Genomic DNA, 20,601 nt, shown 5'->3' with positions numbered 1-20,601 from the left:
TCACATGAGTTCCCATCCACCAAAAAAAAAAAAAAAAAAAGTAAAAACAAAGAATAAAAAAAGAATTTGAACAAAAAGGAACATTTGCTGGTCTGGGGGGCGTCTCAACTTCTATAGCACCAGTGATTCCCTCCCCACCCGCCCCTCACATAGATGTAGCACCTTTGATAGAAAACGGGGAGCCCCTTCCATCCTTGCCCCCACGCAGTTGCCCCGGTTGACACAATAAAGACAAGAACGAGGTAGTCTTTCAGCAACACAATTACACAAGGAACAGAACAATCTCTGACCCAGCCCTGCTGCACGGGGACTGACAAGTTTGCCCCAAATCCGATGTTTCCGCCTGTGGTGCCTGACTCGCCTCCAAACCTGGTGGGAGGCCAGGAGCTCCCCCGGCACACCCCCCTCAAAAACAAAGAGGGGTGTGTTTCAGGGGCCACCGGGGTGCCAGATGGCAAAGCTTCTTTGGCAGTCTGAGAATCCCAGGTCCCCCAGGGTTTGGGGGTGCTGGGTGAGAGGGAGTGGACTGGGGGCATAGGAGCCACTTGGATGTTTCAGCATTGTCTTTGGTTGCTGGGCAGACAATGCATGATTTCCTGTGTCTTTTGGGGAGACTTAGATTTGGGGAGCAGTGGAGGGGAAGCCCCAAGGGGGGATGGAGAAAGGAGCAGAAAGGGCAAAGTTGGGGTATCATAAGCCCAAGGGGCAGAAAAGGACTTACCCCCACATGGGTCTTCAAGCAAGTGGACCAAGCTTCCTTTTTTAAAAAGTTATTTATTTATTCTTTTTTTTTCTTTTTTGGTAAGGTTGAATGCGCTTTTGGTTTTTGGTCATGTTCAGTTGGTCAAAGATAAAAACTAAGTTTGAGAGATGAATGCAAAGGAAAAAAAAAATTTTCCAAAGTCCATGTGAAATTGTCTCCCGTTTTTGGCTTTTTGGGGGATTCAGTTTGGGTTGTTTGCCTGTTTCCAGGGCCTGGGGTGGGGGGCTGTGGGCTGGGTGGGAGGGAGCCAGGTTGGGGTGGTGGGAGTTTACAGGAAGCAGACAGGGCCAATGTCGAAGCCGAATTCCTGGTCTGGGGCGCCAACGTCCAAGGGGGCCACATCGATGATGGGCAGGCGGGAGGTCTTGGTGGTTTTGTACTCGATGATTGTCTTGCCCCAGGTTCCGGTGTGACTCTGGGGTGAAGGGGAGACCATGGGAGAGGGGTGTTACCAAGTGGGAGTGATGAGATGAGGGGAGTTTGGGTCTGTCCGAAACCCCAAAGCCCGGAGAGGTTGGGTCTTGCCGGGGACTCACCGTGCAACCATCCTCGGTGACACTGTAGGTGAAGCGGCTGTTGCCCTCGGCCCGGATCTCGATCTCGTTGGAGCCCTGGAGAAGCAGGGCCTTCTTGAGGTTGCCAGTCTGCTGGTCCATGTAGGCTATGCTGTTCTTGCAGTGGTAGGTGATGTTCTGGGAGGCCTCGGTGGACATCAGGCGCAGGAAGGTCAGCTGGATGGCCACGTCGGCGGGATCGGATCCTCTGCCACCATATTCGAACTGCAGTTGGGGTGGTGGGGAGCAGGGAGTGAGTGACTGTGCAGGAACCTCCAGTCCTGGCCCCCTCTCCCAGAATTCTCAGAGAGCACCCGAAGTAACTCCCATGTCAAGAGGGCCATCGCTTGTCCACGGACACCTGGAGTCTGAGCCAGCATCAAGAATCCAGGACACCTGCCGCCCAGCCCAGTTCTGTGCGTCACACTTAGCAGAGGTCTAGCCTACCCCAGAACCTTCTCTTATGCCCCTTCTGAGTACTGGGCTAGCCCATTTCAGGAGAGTGGCTCCAGAGTCCAGCTCACGCACCTGGAATCCGTCGGTCATGCTCTCGCCATACCAGATGTGCCTCTTTTCCTTGGGGTTCTTGCTGATGTACCAGTTTTTCTGGGCCACACTGGGCTGAGTGGGGTACACGCAGGTTTCACCTGTCTCCATGTTGCAGAAGACTTTGACGGCGTCCAGGTTGCAGCCTTGGTTGGGGTCAATCCAGTACTCTCCTGTGGTGGGGTAGGGAGAGATGGAGTTAGCGGAGGTGGGACACATAGGGGCATGGGACAGTGGTGTGTGGGTCCCCTGAGCTCAGCCCTGTCATGGTGGGAGGAGGAGGAGGAGGAAGGGGACAGAGAGCAGGCCCTCACCGCTCTTCCAGTCAGAGTGGCACATCTTGAGGTCACGGCAGGTGCGGGCAGGGTTCTTGCGGCTGCCTTCAGGGCTCCGGATGTTCTCAATCTGCTGGCTCAGGCTCTTGAGGGTGGTGTCTACCTCGAGGTCACGGTCACGGACCACATTGGCATCATCGGCCCTGTAGTAGCGGCCACCATCGTGAGCCTTCTCTTGAGGTGGCTGGGGCAGGAAGCTGAAGTCGAAACCAGCGCTGGGAGGACCAGGGGGACCAGGGGGTCCAGGAGGGCCAGGGGGACCCTGTGTAGAGAGGGAGGAGAGTGGGGATTACTGGGGTCCAAGCACTCTCAGGCTGGAGGGCCATGAGGTAGACAGAGTCAGGGGCTACGTACAACAGGGCCAGCATCACCAGTACGACCACGAGGACCAGGGGGACCAATGGGGCCTGGGAGACCACTGAGTCCATCTTTGCCAGGAGAACCAGCAGAGCCAGGGGGACCCTGTGGGGAGGCGAGAGAAGGAGATGGTTAGAGAAAGCCTTCCAGAAAGCACAACATAGCCCCTGCTCTTGTGGAGAAGGCCACCCCTCTCTGCCTGGCCCTGGCTCCTGCCTCATGGAGCCTGTATCTGTCTTTCCCCACAAGAGGAGTCACCGCTTATTCCCACCACTGGGCCAGGAAACATTTTGTGGGAGGAAGGAACGGGGCAGGGGGATGCTAAGGGCTGGATGAGATTCCTCATCCTGGACTCTTTTTCCCTTCCCCCACTCCCTGCCCCAGGGAGGTGAGGGACACCTGTGTCCCAAGCAAGGGGCCCCTAGGTGAGCCTGGGCTTGGGATCCAGGAACAGAAGACAGAAGACTTGACTTACTCGGGGACCAGCAGGACCAGAAGCTCCAGAGGGACCTTGTTCACCAGGAGAGCCCTGGAGGATAAATACAAAGGCAGTTCAGGCCCAGTGTGAGTCAGCAGCCAGGGGTCTGGCTTGGGGAGATGAGGGGCAGCAACAGCAACCTTCTCCCCTCTGATCTCATTATTCTGGAAATCTAGCCACAGGATGCCCACAGGCTGAGACCCCTCCCACAAGCTCTCTCTTTCCACTCCTCACCCTCCCAGAAGCTACTTGGAAATACTCATGAAGTTTTAGATCCCGTCCCCGCTAGGGAGGAGTCAGAATGACTATCCAGAGGGGAAAGTGAGGCAGTGTCCCCCCAGCATCATACAGCACAGCATGAGGAGATGACAATGGCAGTTGGGGCGGGGAGGGGGCTGGGAGGGGCTACGCATACTCACGGGAGGACCAGGGGGACCCTGGAGACCGGAGAAGCCACGGTGACCCTTTATGCCTCTGTCGCCCTGTTCGCCTGTCTCACCCTTGTCACCACGGGGGCCTTGGGGTCCCTAGAAGACAGCAGAGACAGGCCGTCAGGTGGAAGGTCCTTAGCACTGAGTGAGGTATTGTCCACTCTGGGACAAGTATTTGAGGGCATGGGGGCCAGAGCAGGGGCACTTACAGCGGGGCCACGGACACCAGCAGGGCCGACGGGACCAGCAGGACCAGCAGGACCCTGGAGGAGAGTAGAGAAAGCATTAGTTTAGATCCTAGTCAGGGAAGCCGAGGCTGGGGCGGCAGAGTGGAGCCACAGGATGAGATGCCCCCTGGGCAGATCCCTTTCCTCACATCCTTTCCCACCGTGTCCATCTCTTTCCTGACCCCCAGAAACCACCCTCCCCCAGCCTACAGCCAGATTGCACGTGAGCTGGGACGAGCACCTGGGGACAAACCCCATCCCTTGGGGAGAAGGAGTCCCGAGGTTGAGCTGTGGCTCAACTTTTCCAGGGAGGCCAAGGGCCCAGACATCTTTCAAGGCCCTCCCCAACAAGACATCTTTTGAGGTCAAGTGTCCTTCTCCAGCCCTGGAGAGACCCTCCCCTGACCAGGAGCAGGAAGCTGAAGCCAGTCACTTACAGTCTCACCACGATCCCCACTCTTGCCAGCAGGGCCAACAGGGCCGGGAGCACCAGGAGCACCAGGAGCACCAGGGGGTCCAGCAGGGCCACTCTCACCACGGTCACCCTGGGAGGGGGAGGGGAGGGAGTACAGGTCAGCTCCCGCTGAGAGGGCCAGGCTGGGCCGGGGGAGGGGCAGGCAGGGCTGTTGGCCTGGAGTCTCACCTTGGGGCCAGGAGAACCATCTCGTCCAGGGGAGCCTTCGGCACCAGGAGAGCCCTGCAGGGATGGGGGCGAGGTGAGAGTCAGCCCAGGGGAGGAAACTCAGGCCAAGGCCAGAATAGTCATGGCAAGGGCAAGGGCCGGCGCTGCTCACCTCACGTCCAGATTCACCAGGGGGTCCAGCCAATCCAGGGGGGCCCACGGGGCCAGGGGGACCACGTTCACCACCAGGGCCAGAAGGACCTTGTTTGCCAGGTTCACCCTGAGGGAGAAGAGAAGAAAGAGTCAGGCCACAGACAGGTTAGGGAAGGGCCTTAGAGCCCCTGAGGTGATCTCCACCAAATCCTCATGGCTCCTCCACCCCCAGCGTGCACCCTTCAAGTCCTGAGATGGTTCTCCTCAGGGTATCCCAAGGTGAGGGGGTACTCACAGAGGGGCCAGGAAGACCAGGGAAGCCTCTTTCTCCTCTCTGACCGGGCAGGCCGACCACACCACGCTGTCCACCAATACCCTGAGGTCCGGGAGTACCAGGAGCGCCCTGTGGGAGGAGACAAGGGGTGAGACACCTTGCAGGTGGCACAAGGACCTGCTCCCTGGCTCTGGGGCATGGTGTCCTCGGGCAACTCCAGAGCTGCTGAGATCTGAGCTCCCGCTTACTGCAGGTCCATCAGCACCAGGGGATCCTTTCTCGCCAGTGACGCCGGGGGGACCAGGTGGACCGACTTCACCAGGACGTCCAGCAGGGCCAGTCTCACCACGGGGACCTTTGCTGCCTTCTTTGCCAGCAGGGCCAGGAGGGCCGGGGGGTCCAGCATTTCCCTGGAGGGGAGATGGGGGCAGTCAGACTCCAGTGGGCTCTGGAGCACCACTGAGGCCTCCATTGGCTGACCACCCTCCTGACAGCCTCTTCGGCCCACCCCTGGAGCAATGAGTCTCCACCCCTGATACTTACAGAGGGGCCAGGGGGGCCGACTCGGCCAGCAGCACCAGGGAAACCAGTAGCACCCTGGCAGAAGAGAACAAAGGAGGAGTCGGGAGAACAGCCAACTCACCTGGCCCAACCGCTCCACCTCCCAGCGCTGTCCTAGGAGAAGCTCGGTAGAGAGGTGGGGATACTCACAGGGGGACCAGCACTGCCACGGGCACCTTTGGTTCCAGGAGCACCAACATTACCCTGCAGGAGAGCACAGGGACGTCAAGACTGGGCCAGTTCTGGGTTGGGGCCTGCCAGCAGCTCAGGGCGTAGAAGGTGAGATACTCACAACGGGGCCAGGGGCTCCAGTGGGTCCAGCAGGGCCGGGGGGACCAGCATCGCCTTTAGCACCAGCATCACCAGGTTCACCTTTAGCACCAGGTTGACCATCAGCACCCTGGGGGAGGAGGGAGTGTGGTAAGCGGAGAAGAGGGATATGGCGAGATGGAAGCATTTGTGGGGCTGGGGAAGGAGCCGTAACTAGACACAGGGAGATGCTTGAATGGAAGACAATCCCTCTCCCCTGACTCAGGCCAAAGCTTCTGTCCTCCTCTCAGTCATTCAAGGTCCCCGGTCCCCGTTGGTGATAAAAAATGAAGGGGGGTTTTAGTACTCACAGGGGGGCCAGCGAAGCCAGCAGGGCCGGGAGGACCAGGCTCACCACGGTCTCCCTGGAAGAGAAGGAGGCAAATTGGCGAGATGCTCTGACAAGGGGGAAGATGGGGTGGGGGCAGAGGAGGGACAGAAAGAGGGCCAGGGATACAGCATGAATGGACGGAAGGGACCTTAACTGGAGTCTTCTGTACTTACGGGGGCACCACGACCTCCAGTGGGACCAGCAGGGCCGCTGGGACCAGATTCACCCTGAGAAGCAGGACAAGAGGCTCAAGGTCAGGTGGCCCACCCTGAATACTCCTGTAATGACCCCAGGAGAACCTCCCCTTCCTCCCAGTCCCTCCAGTTTCCTGGGCCACAGCTCAGGCCAGCAGGACTAGCCTTCCCTGCAGAGCCATGCCCAGGTTTGCTGGGGAAGCTTGTGTGAAGGGCTCACCTTGTCACCAGGGGCACCAGCAGGGCCAGGGGGACCAATGGGGCCAGTCAGACCACGAGCGCCATCTTTGCCAGGAGAACCATCAGCACCTTTGGGACCAGCATCGCCCTAAAGACATAGAAAAAAAGCCTGAGACTTCCAGTGTGAGGCCAGGAGGCCATCTATAGTGTCCTGCTCAAGTCTGGGACCTCCCAAGGCCTTTTCCAGCTCTGACCTGCCCCAACGTGTGCCGAGGACTCAGGATCTTTTTAGGGGATTCAGATGGAACAGTGGTTTAGAGGCCCCTGACTTGCATGGGGAATGGATAAGGGAGGCTCCATCAAGGAGCTGGCCCACCTCTCATTGCCATGGTAACTCAGGGGAGAGGTGCTCCGAAAGTAGAGAAGGCAGAGTGGGGCATGGAAGGTGACCTCAGGTACAGGATTCGTCAGCAAAGAGGCCAGAGGAAGAAGGAGAAAGTCTGAAAGGCCCAAGGCAGGAGAGAAATGGGAGCCACACAGGGCTCAGGGCAGAGGGGGCTGAACTTACTCTGTCACCCTTGGGGCCTGGGAGACCAGCGGCACCACGTTCACCAGGCATTCCCTGAAGGCCAGGGGCGCCTTGGCTACCGGGGGCTCCAGGAGCACCAGCATCACCCTAGGTGACAACCAAGAAGATTGGAGTGAGGTCTGGGGTCTCTTGATGTCTCCCAGGCTCGCTTCTGAGACCAAAGACAGGCACCAGCTCAGAGGGAAGACTTGTGGCCCAGAGCTTGGGGCTGCCTGTGAGCCCCCACCCCCATCTTGTCCCTCCCCCATATAGATGGCTTTGGTCACGGCCAGTCTTCCCTGGTCCCTGGGCTCTGATGGCGCACCTCCCTGTCACGCCCTTACCTTAGCACCATCGTTGCCAGGAGCACCGTTGGACCCGCGGGGACCTGCAGGACCAGGGGGACCCTGCACACCACGCTCACCGGGGAAACCTCTCTCGCCCTAGAAGGGAAGGACAGGGCACGTGATGGCTGCTCCAGAGACAAGGTCAAGTGCACGGCATCTTGACAGCGAGCAGTGAGGCAGACTCTACTTACTCTTGCTCCAGAGGGGCCAGGGGCACCAATGTCTCCAGGAACACCCTGAGGGGGAGAGGAACAGATGTGAGCAAAGCCTACCAGGCTCCCCACTGGAAAGAACTCCCGTCCCCGCTCCTTGGGGCTGGCCCTCAGGATCCAGGATTAGAGATGAGCCCCTTCTCAGCACCAAATTGGGATTATCCGGAACAGTCCCTCTATTCCTCCTCGGGATATGTCAAAGACAGCCTCCCGCCCCTGCAAACTTTGGGCCAAGAGTTATAACCAAAAGGCCTGAGAAGTCACAGAGAGAATCCTGGAAGGTCTAAAAAGACGTCACCCAGACTAGCAGTCACCTGGCTCCTTCCAGATTACACCATGCAGAGTTGCAGCTCTCTGCTTCCCTCCATGAAACTCCCTTCATGACAGGAAGTCCTTCCTGGTGTCTAACCTCCCCCCTGTAGCTTATGGTCATCTGATTAGCTAGGAAGGGCAGTCTCTCCTTCTGTATTTTCCTGCATTCTCACCCCTCTGGCCAGCTGCTACCTCTTACCTGTTCACCGGGTTTGCCTGCTTCACCGGGAGGACCAGCTGGGCCAGGGAGACCCTGTAGGTGGGTAACGGACAAGGGAAGAGAGAGGATTTAGTCTGGAAGAGAATGAAGGGTATGTTCCCCACACCGCCCACACACCGTGACAGCCATGAGGCCTCACCTGGAATCCAGGGGAGCCAGCGGGACCTTGTTCACCTCTCTCACCAGCGGGACCCTATCATGGGGAAGAAGGCTGAGGTCAGGCAAAGGCCGAGAAGACGAGGGGCAGGGAGTGTGTCCCCTACCTGTCCCACAGTGCCCTTCCCCAGGTTGCCCAGTCAAAGCACTTACAGCAGAGCCGGGGGGTCCCTGAGCTCCAGCTTCTCCGTCTTTGCCAGGAGCACCCTGTGGGGAGAGAATGAAGCAGAAAGAACTCAGGGTGGTGAGGCCGGGTGGGCTGGGGGAAGACAGGTGCAGATGGGAGGGCCCTGGGGTGCTCAGGGACAAAGCAGACCCCGCTGGTGTCTCCTGACACCATGGTGATGGGCTGAGGCCTCCTGCATCCCTCCTGGGCGGAGGGGTAGAAGGGGCAAGGGACCAAAAGGAGATACTCACAACAGCGCCAGCGGGTCCGGGGACCCCGCGCTCTCCAGCTTTACCAGGCTCTCCCTGTGGAAAGAGGGAGTGAGGGTTGAGCAGGCTGAAGTGGGAACCAGGGCCTCCCAGGTCCGTCTGGTTTACTTTGAGTAGAATTTTTTTTTTTTTAATTTAATTTTATTGTTGTACTTTAAGTGAAAGTTTACGATCTAAGTTAGTCTCTCATACAAAAATTTATACATACATTGTTATGTGACCCTAACTGCTTTCCCTATACTGTGACAGCACACTCCTCCCTTCCACCCCGGGTTTCCCGTATCTATTCATGTGTAGAAATTCTCAAGGGACTTCCTATCAAGAGGCTCTGCAAGCTCTCTTTCTTGACAAGCTTTGGTCCCCTGGGGAAACGCCTTTGCTGGCTTCATGGCTAGGTCCTTTAACCTCTCCCCAAAACCAGATGTCCTTTCAGGCTCCTTCTCCCTCCACCCTCTCTCTTTCCTTCCCCCGTCATGTCTGCAGTGACATGAGTTGAAAAGGGCTTCCATCTCCTTTTGACACCACCAAGAACCCCACCAAGATTTGGGGTGACTATCATAAAAGGCCCATCCTATCTCCATATGTAGGGGGGGCACCAGTGAGAACAGTGATAATAGAGCCAGCAGGGATCCCTCATTTTATGGATAGGGAAACTGAGGCCCCAAAAGGGGCAGAACTTCCTCCCAGGCCGCCATCTGTCCCTGGCTCTGCATCATTTCTTGATGAATACTTACAGCAGCACCTTTAGGTCCAGGGAATCCCATCACACCAGCCTGACCACGGGCACCAGGGGAGCCTGGGGGTCCTGGGCGACCATCTTGACCAGCGGGACCCTGCAGATGGCAACACAAAGGCAGCGGTGAGGCCAGAGAGTGGGAAGGTGGGAGAGAGGGACGGGGCACAGGGGGAGGTGATACTTACAGGGGGGCCGGTTTTGCCATCAGGACCAGGGCTGCCAGGGCTTCCAGTCAGACCCTAGCGGGGAGGCAGAGAGGTATAAGTGTGGCAGGAGAAGAGGGGGAGGGGAGAGGAGGAGAAAGAGGGGAGCACCCCTGAGGGCCGACTCTGTGGCCCTGCTCCCATCTGGGACCTCCCCCGCCACAGTGGGGGCAGAGTCCTCGCCAAGCTGAGCGGCAGAGCTGGGGCCTCACCTTGGCACCAGGCAGGCCAGCTTCACCAGGACGACCAGCTTCACCAGGAGAACCTTTGGGGCCAGCAGGGCCAGGAGAACCACGTTCACCAGCGGGACCCTGGTTGGGGGGAAGAGGCACAGGAACAAATGACATCTCAGGTCTGGGCCTCTCTACCACGGGCCATACCTTGTCCCTCCTGGGGTGGGGGCTGGTTCAGGTGGGCTTTGAGAGGTGGGGTAGGAGTGGGAAGGTCAAGGTGAGGCCAAGTGTGAAGAGAGAGCAATCTGTGGCCCCTGCATAGAGCACTGATAACTATGTGTTTTGCGGGGAGGGGGTTGACTACATCCGGAAGAGGAAGGTAATGCCCGGGTTGTGGCGGGTCAGCCTCCTGGCCATGAAGCAAAGTTACCTTAGGACCAGCGACACCGTCTGCACCAGGGAAACCACGGCTACCAGGTCCACCCTGCAGATGAGAGGAGGCCATTGTGCTCAGAGATACCCAGGCACCAGGCTGGCACTGGAGGTGCAGAAGACGGGAGGGGCAGGCTAGGGGTACTTACACGCTCGCCAGGGGGTCCGGGCAGGCCAGTGGGTCCGGGTTCACCTCGGGCTCCTCGCTTTCCTTCTTCACCAGCAGGGCCAGGTGGGCCTTGAATACCAGTGGGGCCCTGGAGGAGGCAGAGAGGAGGGTGGCCTGTGGTGAGGCTGGGCCTCCAGCACCAGAGGCTCCTGGGGGTGGGGTGGGGGCTCCCTCGGTAGACTAGGGGATCCCGCTCCTCCCTGGACCTCCCTCAAGGGCTTCCAGGGCAGGATGGGTTGAGCTGCAGGAGGCGTGGCAGGCGACTTACAGGCTCTCCCTTGGCGCCAGCGTCACCTTTGCTGCCAGGAGCACCAGGTTCACCCTGTGCGGAGGAGAAGAAGAGGGTGAGCTGAGCGTTGGGTGCTCAGGTGGCCCGAATCTTCCTGGTCCCTGGAGGAGGGCCACACTGGAGCCAGGGCATGAGCTGGGGCAGAAGCAAGTGGGTGGTACTTACGCTGTTACCCTTGGGACCAGGAGCGCCACTGGGACCCTGGGGTCCAGAGGGGCCTCGGGCACCAGGGAAGCCAGGAGCACCAGCAATACCAGGAGCACCCTGTGGGAGACAGAACAGATAGATGAGGGCCCAGGAGTGGAGGGCACAGGGCAGGTGGGAGGTGGGCACCTTAGGGAGGACCGAGGCCTGACAGGACACTTACGTTGGCACCTTTAGCACCAGGCTGTCCATCAGCACCGGGGTTTCCCTGTAGCACAAACAAAGGAGGGTGAGTGACAGGCAAGGACTTTGAGGGTGGGGAGTGACACAGGGGGCACTGACGTGGAGACAACTCACAGCAGGGCCAGCAGCACCAGCAGGGCCAGGTGGCCCGGGCTCACCACGCACACCCTGGGGACCTTCAGAGCCCCGGGATCCTTGGGGACCAGCTTCACCCTGGATGGGAAGAAAGGACATGTTAGGAGCCCAGCCTCACCTCTGAATGGAGGGGGAAGAGAAGGGATAGAGCCGAGTCCAAGGATCAGGACTCCAAGATCAGAGAGGAGATCCCAGGATAAAGGTTTTGGGGAATGGACTTCTTTCTTGCCCCTCTGGGTCCCTCTGGTTTGGGGAGGAGGGAGACATCACCCTTTGGCCTGTGAGAGCTGTGCTCAGAGGGAGGGCAAGGTCTCACCTTAGCACCAACAGCACCAGGGAAGCCAGGAGGACCAGCGGGACCAGTGGGACCCTGTGGATGAAATGGAGACATTAGCAAGAAGGAAGGCAGCAGGTGCAAGTCATACCTTGGGACCCAAGAGGCCCTGGGGTTCAGAACAACATGGTTCTGCCGCCCCTGTCAGCCCCAAGAGCTGACATTGAGACCCCTTCCCACTCCCAGGCCATACTCACAGGGGGTCCAGCAGCACCAGTAGCACCATCATTGCCACGAGCACCCTACAGGAAGGAGAGGAAGCCCTGATTATGTCCACTGAGACTGGCCAGTCCTTGCAGCTCCTGGGGAACCCCTTCCAGGGCCCAGCGACCCCCCACAAGGGGCCAAGAGTACTTACAACAGAGCCAGCGGGTCCAGGGCGACCTCTCTCACCAGGTAGACCACGGGGGCCCTGACCACAAAACCAAGAGTAGCCAAATGAGAAGGGGGACACCTCCACTCTCCCCAAGTCTCCATCTTGCCCCAACACCCTGCTCCTTTCCTCCCCTCTAGAACTGGACACACTCACCATCTGACCAGGAGCTCCATTTTCACCAGGGCTACCAGGCTCACCCTATAGAACAGAAAGTTGAAGGTGAGGAATTTTTTCATGGTGGGACTGGGAGAAGGTGAAGGACCACAACACCCAGACGAGTTCTTACCTTGGGACCAGCAGGACCAGCATCTCCCTTGGCACCATCCAAACCACTGAAACCCTAAGATAAAGAAGGAGGACCAAGGTGAGACACTGTGAAGATATGGACCATCTTCACAGCCACCTAGGCTTGAGAGGATGTCTCAGGGGGACAGCCATCCCTCTGTCTCTGAGCTAGACTAAACCCCAACTGGTCCAAGATTTTACCCAATTCTTTTAATAGGACTTCTTTCCCAGTGGAGGGAAGTTCTTTTGTATATTTATTGTATATCCCTTGAGACTTCTGCAGCGACCACCCACCCATGATGCATACCAGAATCCTTTGGGGAAGGGAGTTGGAATTGTGGGATGCTTGAGACTTTGGGAACTTAGATGAATCAAAGAGGACTCACTCTGTGTCCCTTCATTCCAGGGAGGCCAGCTGTTCCGGGCAATCCCCGAGCACCCTGGGGAGAAAGGAAAAGGAGAATAAAGGAAGGTTAGAAGACACCACTGTGGAGACAGATACCCAATGAAGCCTAAATGTAATGAAGCCCAGGGTTTGGCCACACCACCCTACTCACCTGAGGCCCAGGAGGACCACGCTCACCAGGACGACCAGGCTTTCCAGCTTCACCCTGAGAGGGAGAGAAAAGACCATCATACCAATGAGCCCCTGGGCTGGAAAAGTGTGGAAAGTTTGAGTCTTCTTGGGATGGTTGAAGGTCAGGCTTAGGAGCCCAGAATATTCTCTTTGAACCTAGAGCTCAGTCTAAATCTATTGTGAAACTTTTGTTTGGTGAAATTTGAGTCCCTCTGAAGGAATTTCTGTCACATGCCTCTTAATATCACCAGATGGAGACCAAATATGAGGTGCCCAGGAAGTTGTTTACCCTAGGGAGTTGGCTGGGAATTGTTTTAAGGTGCCTGGAGACAAGGGAGGAACAGTCACCCCTGTTGGGGAGATGGGGAAAACCATCCCTTGAAGGGTGAAGATCACTGTTCAAAGGTCCCAGGCAGTCCTGTGCATCATGGAGAACTTGCCCTCCTTCCTCAGGGTATCACCCCCAAAGGTGGTGGGGGCACCGAGGTGGAGATTTTGGTGACCTAGTCTACAGAGGTGGTGGAAGTCAGATGGGATCTTCTCACTCAGACTACTTACATCATCTCCGTTCTTGCCAGGAGGGCCAGGGAGACCACGGGGACCCATGGGACCCTAGAGGAGATAGGAGAGGAGGTTAGAATCATCAGGGTAAGGAAGAAAGAAGGGGAAGGCTGGGACTAGAAAGAGGAGGTGAGGAAGACCCCAAGTGTGTGTGGGAGTCCTTCAATAGCAGAAGCCACACATTTGCAGAGGGATGTGTATCTGTATAGAGAGCACAAGTTGGGGGGCACTTACTGAGGCTCCAGGCTCGCCAGGCTCACCAGGGGGACCTTGGAAACCTTGGGGACCCTGGGGAACAAGGACAGAGGGGTGGGATTAGAAGGCCAGTCTCTGTCAACCTTTCCCCATCTCACCAAGTGATCTCTGAGCACCTTCCCTACCTTCATTCCAATCCTCCCTCCAAAAGCCCAAAGCCCTAAGCCCAAATTGTTGTAAATAGACATCCTGGATACTCACAGGTGCACCAGGGGGGCCAGGGAGACCACGAGGACCAGAGGGGCCCTATGGAAGGAAAAGAAAGGGGATCATGGTGACATGTCTGTAGGAAAGCACAACATTATTGCAGTCTCGGTATTTCTCAATGGTTCCTGTTGGGAGCACCCAGTTATCCTGTGTCTCCTCTGGACTCTGAGGGCCCGAGGGTGGTCTTTACCTCCCAAGATATATATGCCCCCAACACTGGCCCATCTCCTCTAGATCCCCATCCACTCCTCTTCTGTTATCCTGCCACCCTGGGAGGCTCACCATGGGGCCAGGCACGGAAATTCCTCCAGGTGATTTTTCATCATAGCCGTAAGCCAGCTGCGGAGCAAAGTTCTAGAAAAAACAAGAGACAGGGAGTGCATGAGTGAGTTGAAAGGCAGAAGACATCACCCATAATAAAATAAGCTGATATCATGTCTCCTGATGTGATACTGTAAGAAGGACATAACATCACCGGTGAGATATTCTGGCAAAAATGCATCACCTGAATCTAGTCATGAGGACACAATGGGCCTGAATTCTTTAAAAAATGTCAGTGTTGTGAAACACAAAGGAAGACTGAGGAATGTTCCAGATGAAAGGAAACTAAAGAAACATGAAAATCAAATTCATTTCATAACCCTGGACTGGTTCCTGGATTAGGAAAATAAATTGCTATAAAGGACATCATTGAGACGTTGGTGAAATTTGAATATGGACTGTATATTGGATAATAGTATTGTATCAATGTCAAATCTAAGTTTAATTATCGTGCTATGATCGTGTAAGAGAATGTGCTTGTTCTTAGGGAGTATCACTGAAGTAGTTAGGAGCAAAGGGGCATGATATCAGCAACTTACTCTCACGTGGCTTGGAAAAAAAATAATGATAACAATATGTATACACAGTAAGAGACTGATACAGCAATTGCAGCAAAATGTGACTTGTATACGACAGCTGTTTGAACTATTCTTGCAACTTTTCTGTAAGCTTGAAATTATTTCAAAATATGAAGGTATGTCATCTGCAAGGGGGAAGAAATGAAGGAGAAGCAGCAGGCTTTCCGCAGGTGGGTGTCTTGACTGTCCACTTACTCCTCCAAGGCCAGGGGGTCCAGGAGGTCCAGGGGGTCCAGGGGGTCCGGGAAGTCCTGGCTGTCCAGGGATGCCATCTCGTCCAGGGGGGCCGGGAGGTCCCTGCAGGGGAAGAAGGCGGAGCCGGGGTGAGAGCCCGCCAGGAGCCACGCCCACCTACAGCCCACAACAGCCAAGAGCTAGCAACGCTTACCCTCGGGCCCCGGGGGCCAGTGTCTCCTTTGGGTCCCTATGGAGTTGGGGGAGAAGAGACAAAAGAAGTCGGGTTAGAGAAGGGAGGGCAATGAGGAGTCACGGGCGGGGAGGCGGGGGGCGAGAGTCCAGGGCAGAGGATTACCTCGACTCCTGTGGTTTCTTGGTCGGTAGGTGACGCTAGGAGAAGAGAGGCCGGTTAGAGGCAGGCTCAGCTAATGGTGCTCCTGGCGGCAGAGGCCTCCAAGGAGCAAGGGCGAGGCCCCCCGCCCACAGCCCTAGGCCCGAGCAATACCATCGCTGTTAGGGCAGACAGGACAGCATTCGCCCTCGGGGACTGTGGCGCCTGGACAGTCCTTGGTTTCGTCGCACATCACGTCATCGCACAACACGTTGCCATTGTCGCAGACACAGATCCGGCAGGGCTCGGGTTTCCACACGTCTCGGTCGTAGTACCTGAGGCCGTTCTGTACGCAGGTGACTGATGGGACTGGGGCAGGAAGGAAGGGGCGGCTGTCAGCGGCTCCCGAGCCCCTCCCACCACTTTGGGGCTCCAGAGGTCCCAACCCAGCCCTTCCCGCCCTTCTGCCCTAGAGACACAGTTAGATTTTCCACTTCCCGCCTCCTCCTCTCGGTTCCGCCCCGCCCCCGCCCACTAAATCCTTTAAAGCTCATCTGCTCCTCATCAGCGCCAGTGACAGCGCCGAGGCGCCAGGCCAGAGCAGCTATAACTCTTTCCAGTTCTTAGGAATTTAAACAAAGCTTTAGGCCAGGGTTGCTTCCAATTCCAACCTCAGCTCATTGGCACTGAAGCCAAGGGAAATAAAAAGCCATGGGGTGGGGGTTGGGGTAGGGAGAACAGGAGGGGCCCCACAGAGAGGGCAGGCTAGTGGGGCGTGGTTTGGATGGAGACAGAAAGAGGGGTGGGAGGGAGAAGGGAGGTCCGCCCCCCATCACACCCCATTCCTGGGCAGGTGGGATGGCATGGGCGAGTCTAGATGGATGGGCGGGGCTGATTGAAGTTCGGTCCCGCCCCGAGACTTGAAGATGTACCCCAAAAGTAGGATACACCCCAACCTCCAGCGCTAAGACATCTCAAAAGCCCGCTCTGGGGCCAAGCCCTGTTTCCCAAAGCCAGCCAATTTCTCTGGGTCACTCCTTACCCAAAGAACCGAAAAGTCTGCCAGTGGTAATAGTTAACCAAGCCCACCACGCGAGCATCTACCCAGACGGCCACTAGGTGGCAGGCAACGCAAAGCAATGGGGACTGGGAGGGGCCAATTTTTCCCGGACTAGGTACTTCTTTAATAAGGGCCTGGTGGCACAGTGGTTAAGCGCTCAGCTGGTAACCGATGGGTTGGCGGTTGAACCTACCAGCCGCTGTGCGTGAGAAAGATGTGGCAGGAGAAAGATACGGTAGTCTGCTTCCGTGAAGATTTACAGCGTTGGAAACCCTATGGGGCAGTTCTACTCCGTCCTATAGGGTCACTGCGAGTGCGACTCGACAGCAAAGGGTTTGGTTTTGGTTTTACCCACTTCTTTTGGAGACAGAGGCTAACCCATTCCCTGCGTTATTCTTTCGGTCAAGGAATGGAGTCCACGCCCATCAACAGCCCTGGTCTTCCCGCTCCAGCCCCTGCGCAGGGAAGCGCGGGACAGGGAGGCGCAGTGCTTAGTAATAATCAGCAGGGGGCGCAAGGACCCCGCCCTGCCAACTCCAAGCCAAAGTTTCTCATCCTCCAACCCGCCCACACACCGAGCCCCCTCCCCCTCGACCCAGCACCCCCGCGGCCCCAGGAACACTGTCTAGCCTGCAGAGAGGGCAATCTTTCCATATGAATCATCCCACAGCCTTCCTGATTGCTTTTACATCTTGGGCTCCAAATCCCAGCTCGGCGCCCCCACCCCGTTTTCGACGTGCCTTCCCCCCCGCCCCCCAAACAGCGGCCAGACCCCTACTTTCCCCCTTGCGCCGCACAGTGAGCGCTCGGTACTCCCTTCTGTGCCAACTCAAGCTATGCTCCATCCTCATCTCCCACTCCCAGGAGGCGATCAGCCCCACTCCCACCCCAAAGTAAACTCTCTTCTCTCCCGGGGGCAGGGGAAGGCTCCCTCGCCGTCTCCCTCCTATCCCTGTCTCCGGAGCACCCCGAGCCTCTGTGGAAGTCGCGAACCCCCGGGGCCTAGTGCAGGGTGCGATACCAAGTAGCCCAGGACTCCCAAAAGTTTGGGACTTACTGTCTTCGTCTTGGCCCTCCTCTTGGCCGTGCGTCAGGAGGGCGGTGGCCGCTAAGAGGAGCAGGAGCCGGAGGTCCACAAAGCTGAACATGTCTAGACCCTAGACATGTAGACTCTTTGTGGCTGGGGTGGGGGGTTAGCGTCCGCTCATGCGTGGCCTCACACTCCGCGTGCCTCCTGCTCAGACCCTGAGGAGAAACTCCCGTCTGCTCCGACGTCCGGCCGGGGCCGTTTTTATACCCTCCCCATGGAGAGCAGGGAGGAACCCTGCCCCTCGGAGAGGGGGAGCCGGCTGCCCGCCCCCCAGCCAATCAGGACTGCCTGGCCCGGCCCCCAGTTTGGGAGCTGGGACAGAGAGGGGGAGGAGGAGGGAAGGGAGTCCACCCCACATCCCCCTCTTCGAAGCTCTGCTCCCCCAGGCCCCCAGCCCGGCCTGGGCCAGAGATGCTGCCGCTGGGATGCAGCTGGGTCCTCAGCGTGATGTGGGCTAAGAACTGGGTAGGGGAGCCCCTTTGCCTTTCTCCATGGAACCTCAATCTGGAGGAGGGGAGTTGAGGAGCTGGATGGGGAACTCCAAAGGTGGGATGGTGGGGGTAATTGGGAGGCGTCCTCCTGGCCATGCCTCAGTCGCCCTCTTGACACAGACGGGAGACATCTTTGGGAAGAGCTAGAGATGGGTGTAAAGAAGCCAGCTGATGACTTCTCCTAAACAGGAGAACTTGGGAATTCAAAATATGTCCCTGTTTGGGGTGTCTTCTGGTGTAGCTGGAAATTTGGGGAACAGCTTAGATTCCTTTATAGACACTAAGAATCAGTTACTCGGCGGGGGGGAAGGGGCAGGCAAGGGTTTTTTATTTTGAGGATGGCCATTCTGCCATGCCTGAGGTTCCTAGATGGCCTCAAATGTCCTCCCCAAGCCCTGGCATGATTGAGAGATGGTGCAGCGAGGCTGAGGTGCTCAGTGGGAAATTTGACGACGTGGCCCTTCAGAAGGGAGCTTTGGTATTGAGTGATGGGGCAGGGGTGGGGGTGATGGGGCTTATCCACTCCAGAAATGGGGAGTGAGTTTGTAGGGGGAGGGCTGTGAGTTTCTACAGGTGACTTAGAAAGAGGTCTTGTGTTAGAGTCTGTGGCCAGGGGCTGGGTAGAGACCCTCCTAGCCAGCACAGCTAAACCAGAGTGAACTTGGAAGGAGGGCGTTTGATCTTCTCTGCAGGAGCTGCATAAAGCCCCTTTTCTGCTAGGAATGTGTGGGAGAACTTGGGAGTTTGGGGTGGAATGGCAGGAGAGGGGGATGAGTGATCTTATTTTAGGGGACGTTTCCCATTGCCCCACTTTTTCCTGAAAATCCAGACCATTGCTGTCTGCCTTCGGAACCAGGAGGGAATCGCTGTATCCCAAAAGCAATGCAAACCACATCAACAAAGTGCTTTGGGAATGAGAGTTGGTTTATTAGGTGATATTTGGGGGAGGTGCCTCCAGAAGCCAGTGTCCTCCCTTCCCCAATATCCTATCTTCCCAACAGTGCTCTGTCCTCAGCCCCAATCTAGCCAAGCCACTCTGTCTGCCAAAATCTGTGGCCCCAAGCAGAGGCAATGGGGGTCTCTTTGCAATGCCCGGTCAGCTCCTCTTCCTCCTGCACGCTCCCCCACTCCCAGGTCACTCCAGAGCTGCAAACGTGGAAGAGGGGAGTCCCGCCTCCCCCAAACCATCCAAGATTCCATTGCCTCCCTCCCCTCCACGCCCTCCCCCAGCTGGTTTTGTGCAACGAAGGCAGAGCGAAAAAAAAGACCCAGGGAACAGAAGGGGAGGGAGCCACGTCGGCTGTGGGCAGCCAGGATGAGCGGGGCGGGTGGGGCAATGGAGGGAGACTGCAGGGGCTATAATTAAAGGGAAAATATAGAGTTTCCAGAGAGGCTGGGCTGGAGACAGTGATGGCGTGGGGGGTGGGGGCGGGCCTTCATCAATTATCCTGACCATGTGGCAGCAACTTGTGGACCAGGATCTGCCCCCGCCTAGTGCCAGCGACGGCAGGGCAGGACTGGGGGCCTGAGGTGCTGAGATGGCAGTCACTGGACCCACCCGAAATCCTGCCCTCCACTGCGGGTCAGTTCCAAGGAACACTCCCTCCTCACCAGGGGACAAGGATCCTGTCCCTCAGAAGGAGCAGACACTTGGGGTGGTTGTCTGGTGCGGAGTGTCACAGGGCTTGGTGTGAAAGTTAGTGTGACAGCTTCTGTAGCCAGAAGGGCTCCTGCCTGCAGCCCCCTTCCCATATGCATCCTGTCCAGGGCTCCCCTGTACCCACCTGAGAGAAAAGATTAAGCCTCAGAGGTGCGGATTGGGGGTTACTATGTCATGGGCCTGGGGTTCTGAGAGGTGTTTGGGGACCCCTGGGACTGGGGGGATCCATGTGTGTGGTGTGTGACAGCTGCTGCCCCAATGTCCAGTTCCAGACCTCGGTCCAGGAGCTGCAGGCAGACGGTTCCCAAGCACTCTTCACACGTGGCACAGAGCTGAGGCCTAGGGCCTCTTCTGCCGCTTTTTGGCTAAGTGCTTGGCAGACACCCAGCCCAAAGATGTGTCTTTAATTTCTGCAATATGACAGTGAGAGCAAGAATGTGCTTGGGGTCTCTCCCGGCCTGCTTGGGCCTCCCTGGACAGGACTGAGGGCTGGAGACAGGAGGGAGGGGAGGGGCTGGGGGAGTGTGGGCTTGAGAGGGGAGGAGACGCCACCTCATCTTTAGGAAACTCTGAAGTTCTGGTTTCTTGTGGAATGTAAGACTTCGTCCGGGACTTGGAATGGGGGGAGCAAAAGCCCAAATCTCCCCCCGCATACAGCCCCACACCCAAGAAATGGTAAAGTCATCAGCACTGAGGGAAAAAACCCTCAAAAAGAAAAACAGAAAGAGGAAAGTGCTGAGCTCTGAGCTCTCCCCCTCTCCAAATTTCCCCAAGTGCCCCCAGAAGGAAGGGGCTCCCTAGCTTCCCCACTCCGAGTCCCCCAGTTCCCCAGTCTGGACTCCATGGTATGGAACAAGGGAGAAGAGCACCTCTGAGGAGGTGGCTGCAGGTGTTGGTACAGCTGGGGGGTGGGCAGGGCACACCCCTCCCAAACATCCAGGCCAGTTGTTCTGGCCCCCTTCATTCCTGCTGAGGTTCTACCCACTCCCTCACTGCTCTGGCCCCACAGAATCCTCCTCTCTCCCCACCCCTGGCTCCAGGCTGATGCTGTGGAAAGCAGAGCAGGTTCCCGAGAGAAGGGGAGAGAAGGGTTGAGAAGCGAAAAGAGAAGCAGGTCTAAGACAAGACCACCAGCATGAGGTTCTTGTCCCCATCATGGAGCCCTGCATGAAGTCCTCTTGAAGGACCCTGGGGAAGAGATCCGGGTGT

General features: G+C 57.3%; 1 protein-coding gene across 1 annotated transcript; it reads right to left on the bottom strand.

The window, feature by feature from the left end:
• Positions 1–794: 794 nt before the first annotated feature.
• On the bottom strand, positions 795–17,425 carry COL1A1 (collagen type I alpha 1 chain). Its single transcript, XM_004377940.2, has 51 exons — positions 17,209–17,425; positions 15,266–15,460; positions 15,116–15,150; positions 14,972–15,007; positions 14,779–14,880; positions 13,967–14,038; positions 13,679–13,723; positions 13,457–13,510; positions 13,220–13,273; positions 12,642–12,695; positions 12,471–12,524; positions 12,086–12,139; positions 11,953–11,997; positions 11,782–11,835; positions 11,621–11,665; positions 11,406–11,459; positions 11,069–11,167; positions 10,935–10,979; positions 10,733–10,831; positions 10,547–10,600; positions 10,259–10,366; positions 10,108–10,161; positions 9,717–9,815; positions 9,487–9,540; positions 9,300–9,398; positions 8,548–8,601; positions 8,284–8,337; positions 8,114–8,167; positions 7,954–8,007; positions 7,422–7,466; positions 7,228–7,326; positions 6,884–6,991; positions 6,356–6,463; positions 6,115–6,168; positions 5,922–5,975; positions 5,594–5,701; positions 5,452–5,505; positions 5,284–5,337; positions 4,989–5,150; positions 4,762–4,869; positions 4,486–4,593; positions 4,335–4,388; positions 4,129–4,236; positions 3,674–3,727; positions 3,453–3,560; positions 3,031–3,084; positions 2,553–2,660; positions 2,178–2,460; positions 1,846–2,036; positions 1,300–1,542; positions 795–1,178 (listed from the first exon to the last, which is right to left on the bottom strand). Exons 1-51 carry the CDS (start codon positions 17,297–17,299, stop codon positions 1,032–1,034), a joined length of 4,383 nt encoding a protein of 1,460 aa, XP_004377997.1. The 5' UTR covers positions 17,300–17,425; the 3' UTR covers positions 795–1,031.
• Between the last annotated feature and the right edge of the window lie 3,176 nt (positions 17,426–20,601).

The sequence above is a fragment of the Trichechus manatus genome, unplaced genomic scaffold (assembly GCF_000243295.1).
Source record: "Trichechus manatus latirostris isolate Lorelei unplaced genomic scaffold, TriManLat1.0 scaffold00054, whole genome shotgun sequence".
NCBI lineage: Eukaryota > Metazoa > Chordata > Mammalia > Sirenia > Trichechidae > Trichechus > Trichechus manatus.
The sequence above is the reverse complement of the archived record's forward strand: the minus strand, read 5'-3'. Positions and strand labels throughout refer to the sequence as shown.

What these genes read in the sequence shown, in the direction of transcription:
- COL1A1 (XM_004377940.2), bottom strand. Translation starts at nt 17,299, where the DNA reads ATGTTCAGCTTTGTGGACCTCCGGCTCCTGCTCCTCTTAGCGGCCACC. An exon ending in CTGGCCCCCCTGGTGCACCT is followed by an intron (nt 13,511 to 13,678) that starts GTGAGTATCCAG and finishes CTTGTTCCCCAG; the next exon opens with GGTCCCCAAGGTTTCCAAGG. An exon ending in CCGGACCCCCTGGCGAGCGT is followed by an intron (nt 10,162 to 10,258) that starts GTAAGTACCCCT and finishes TCTCATCTGCAG; the next exon opens with GGTGGACCTGGTAGCCGTGG.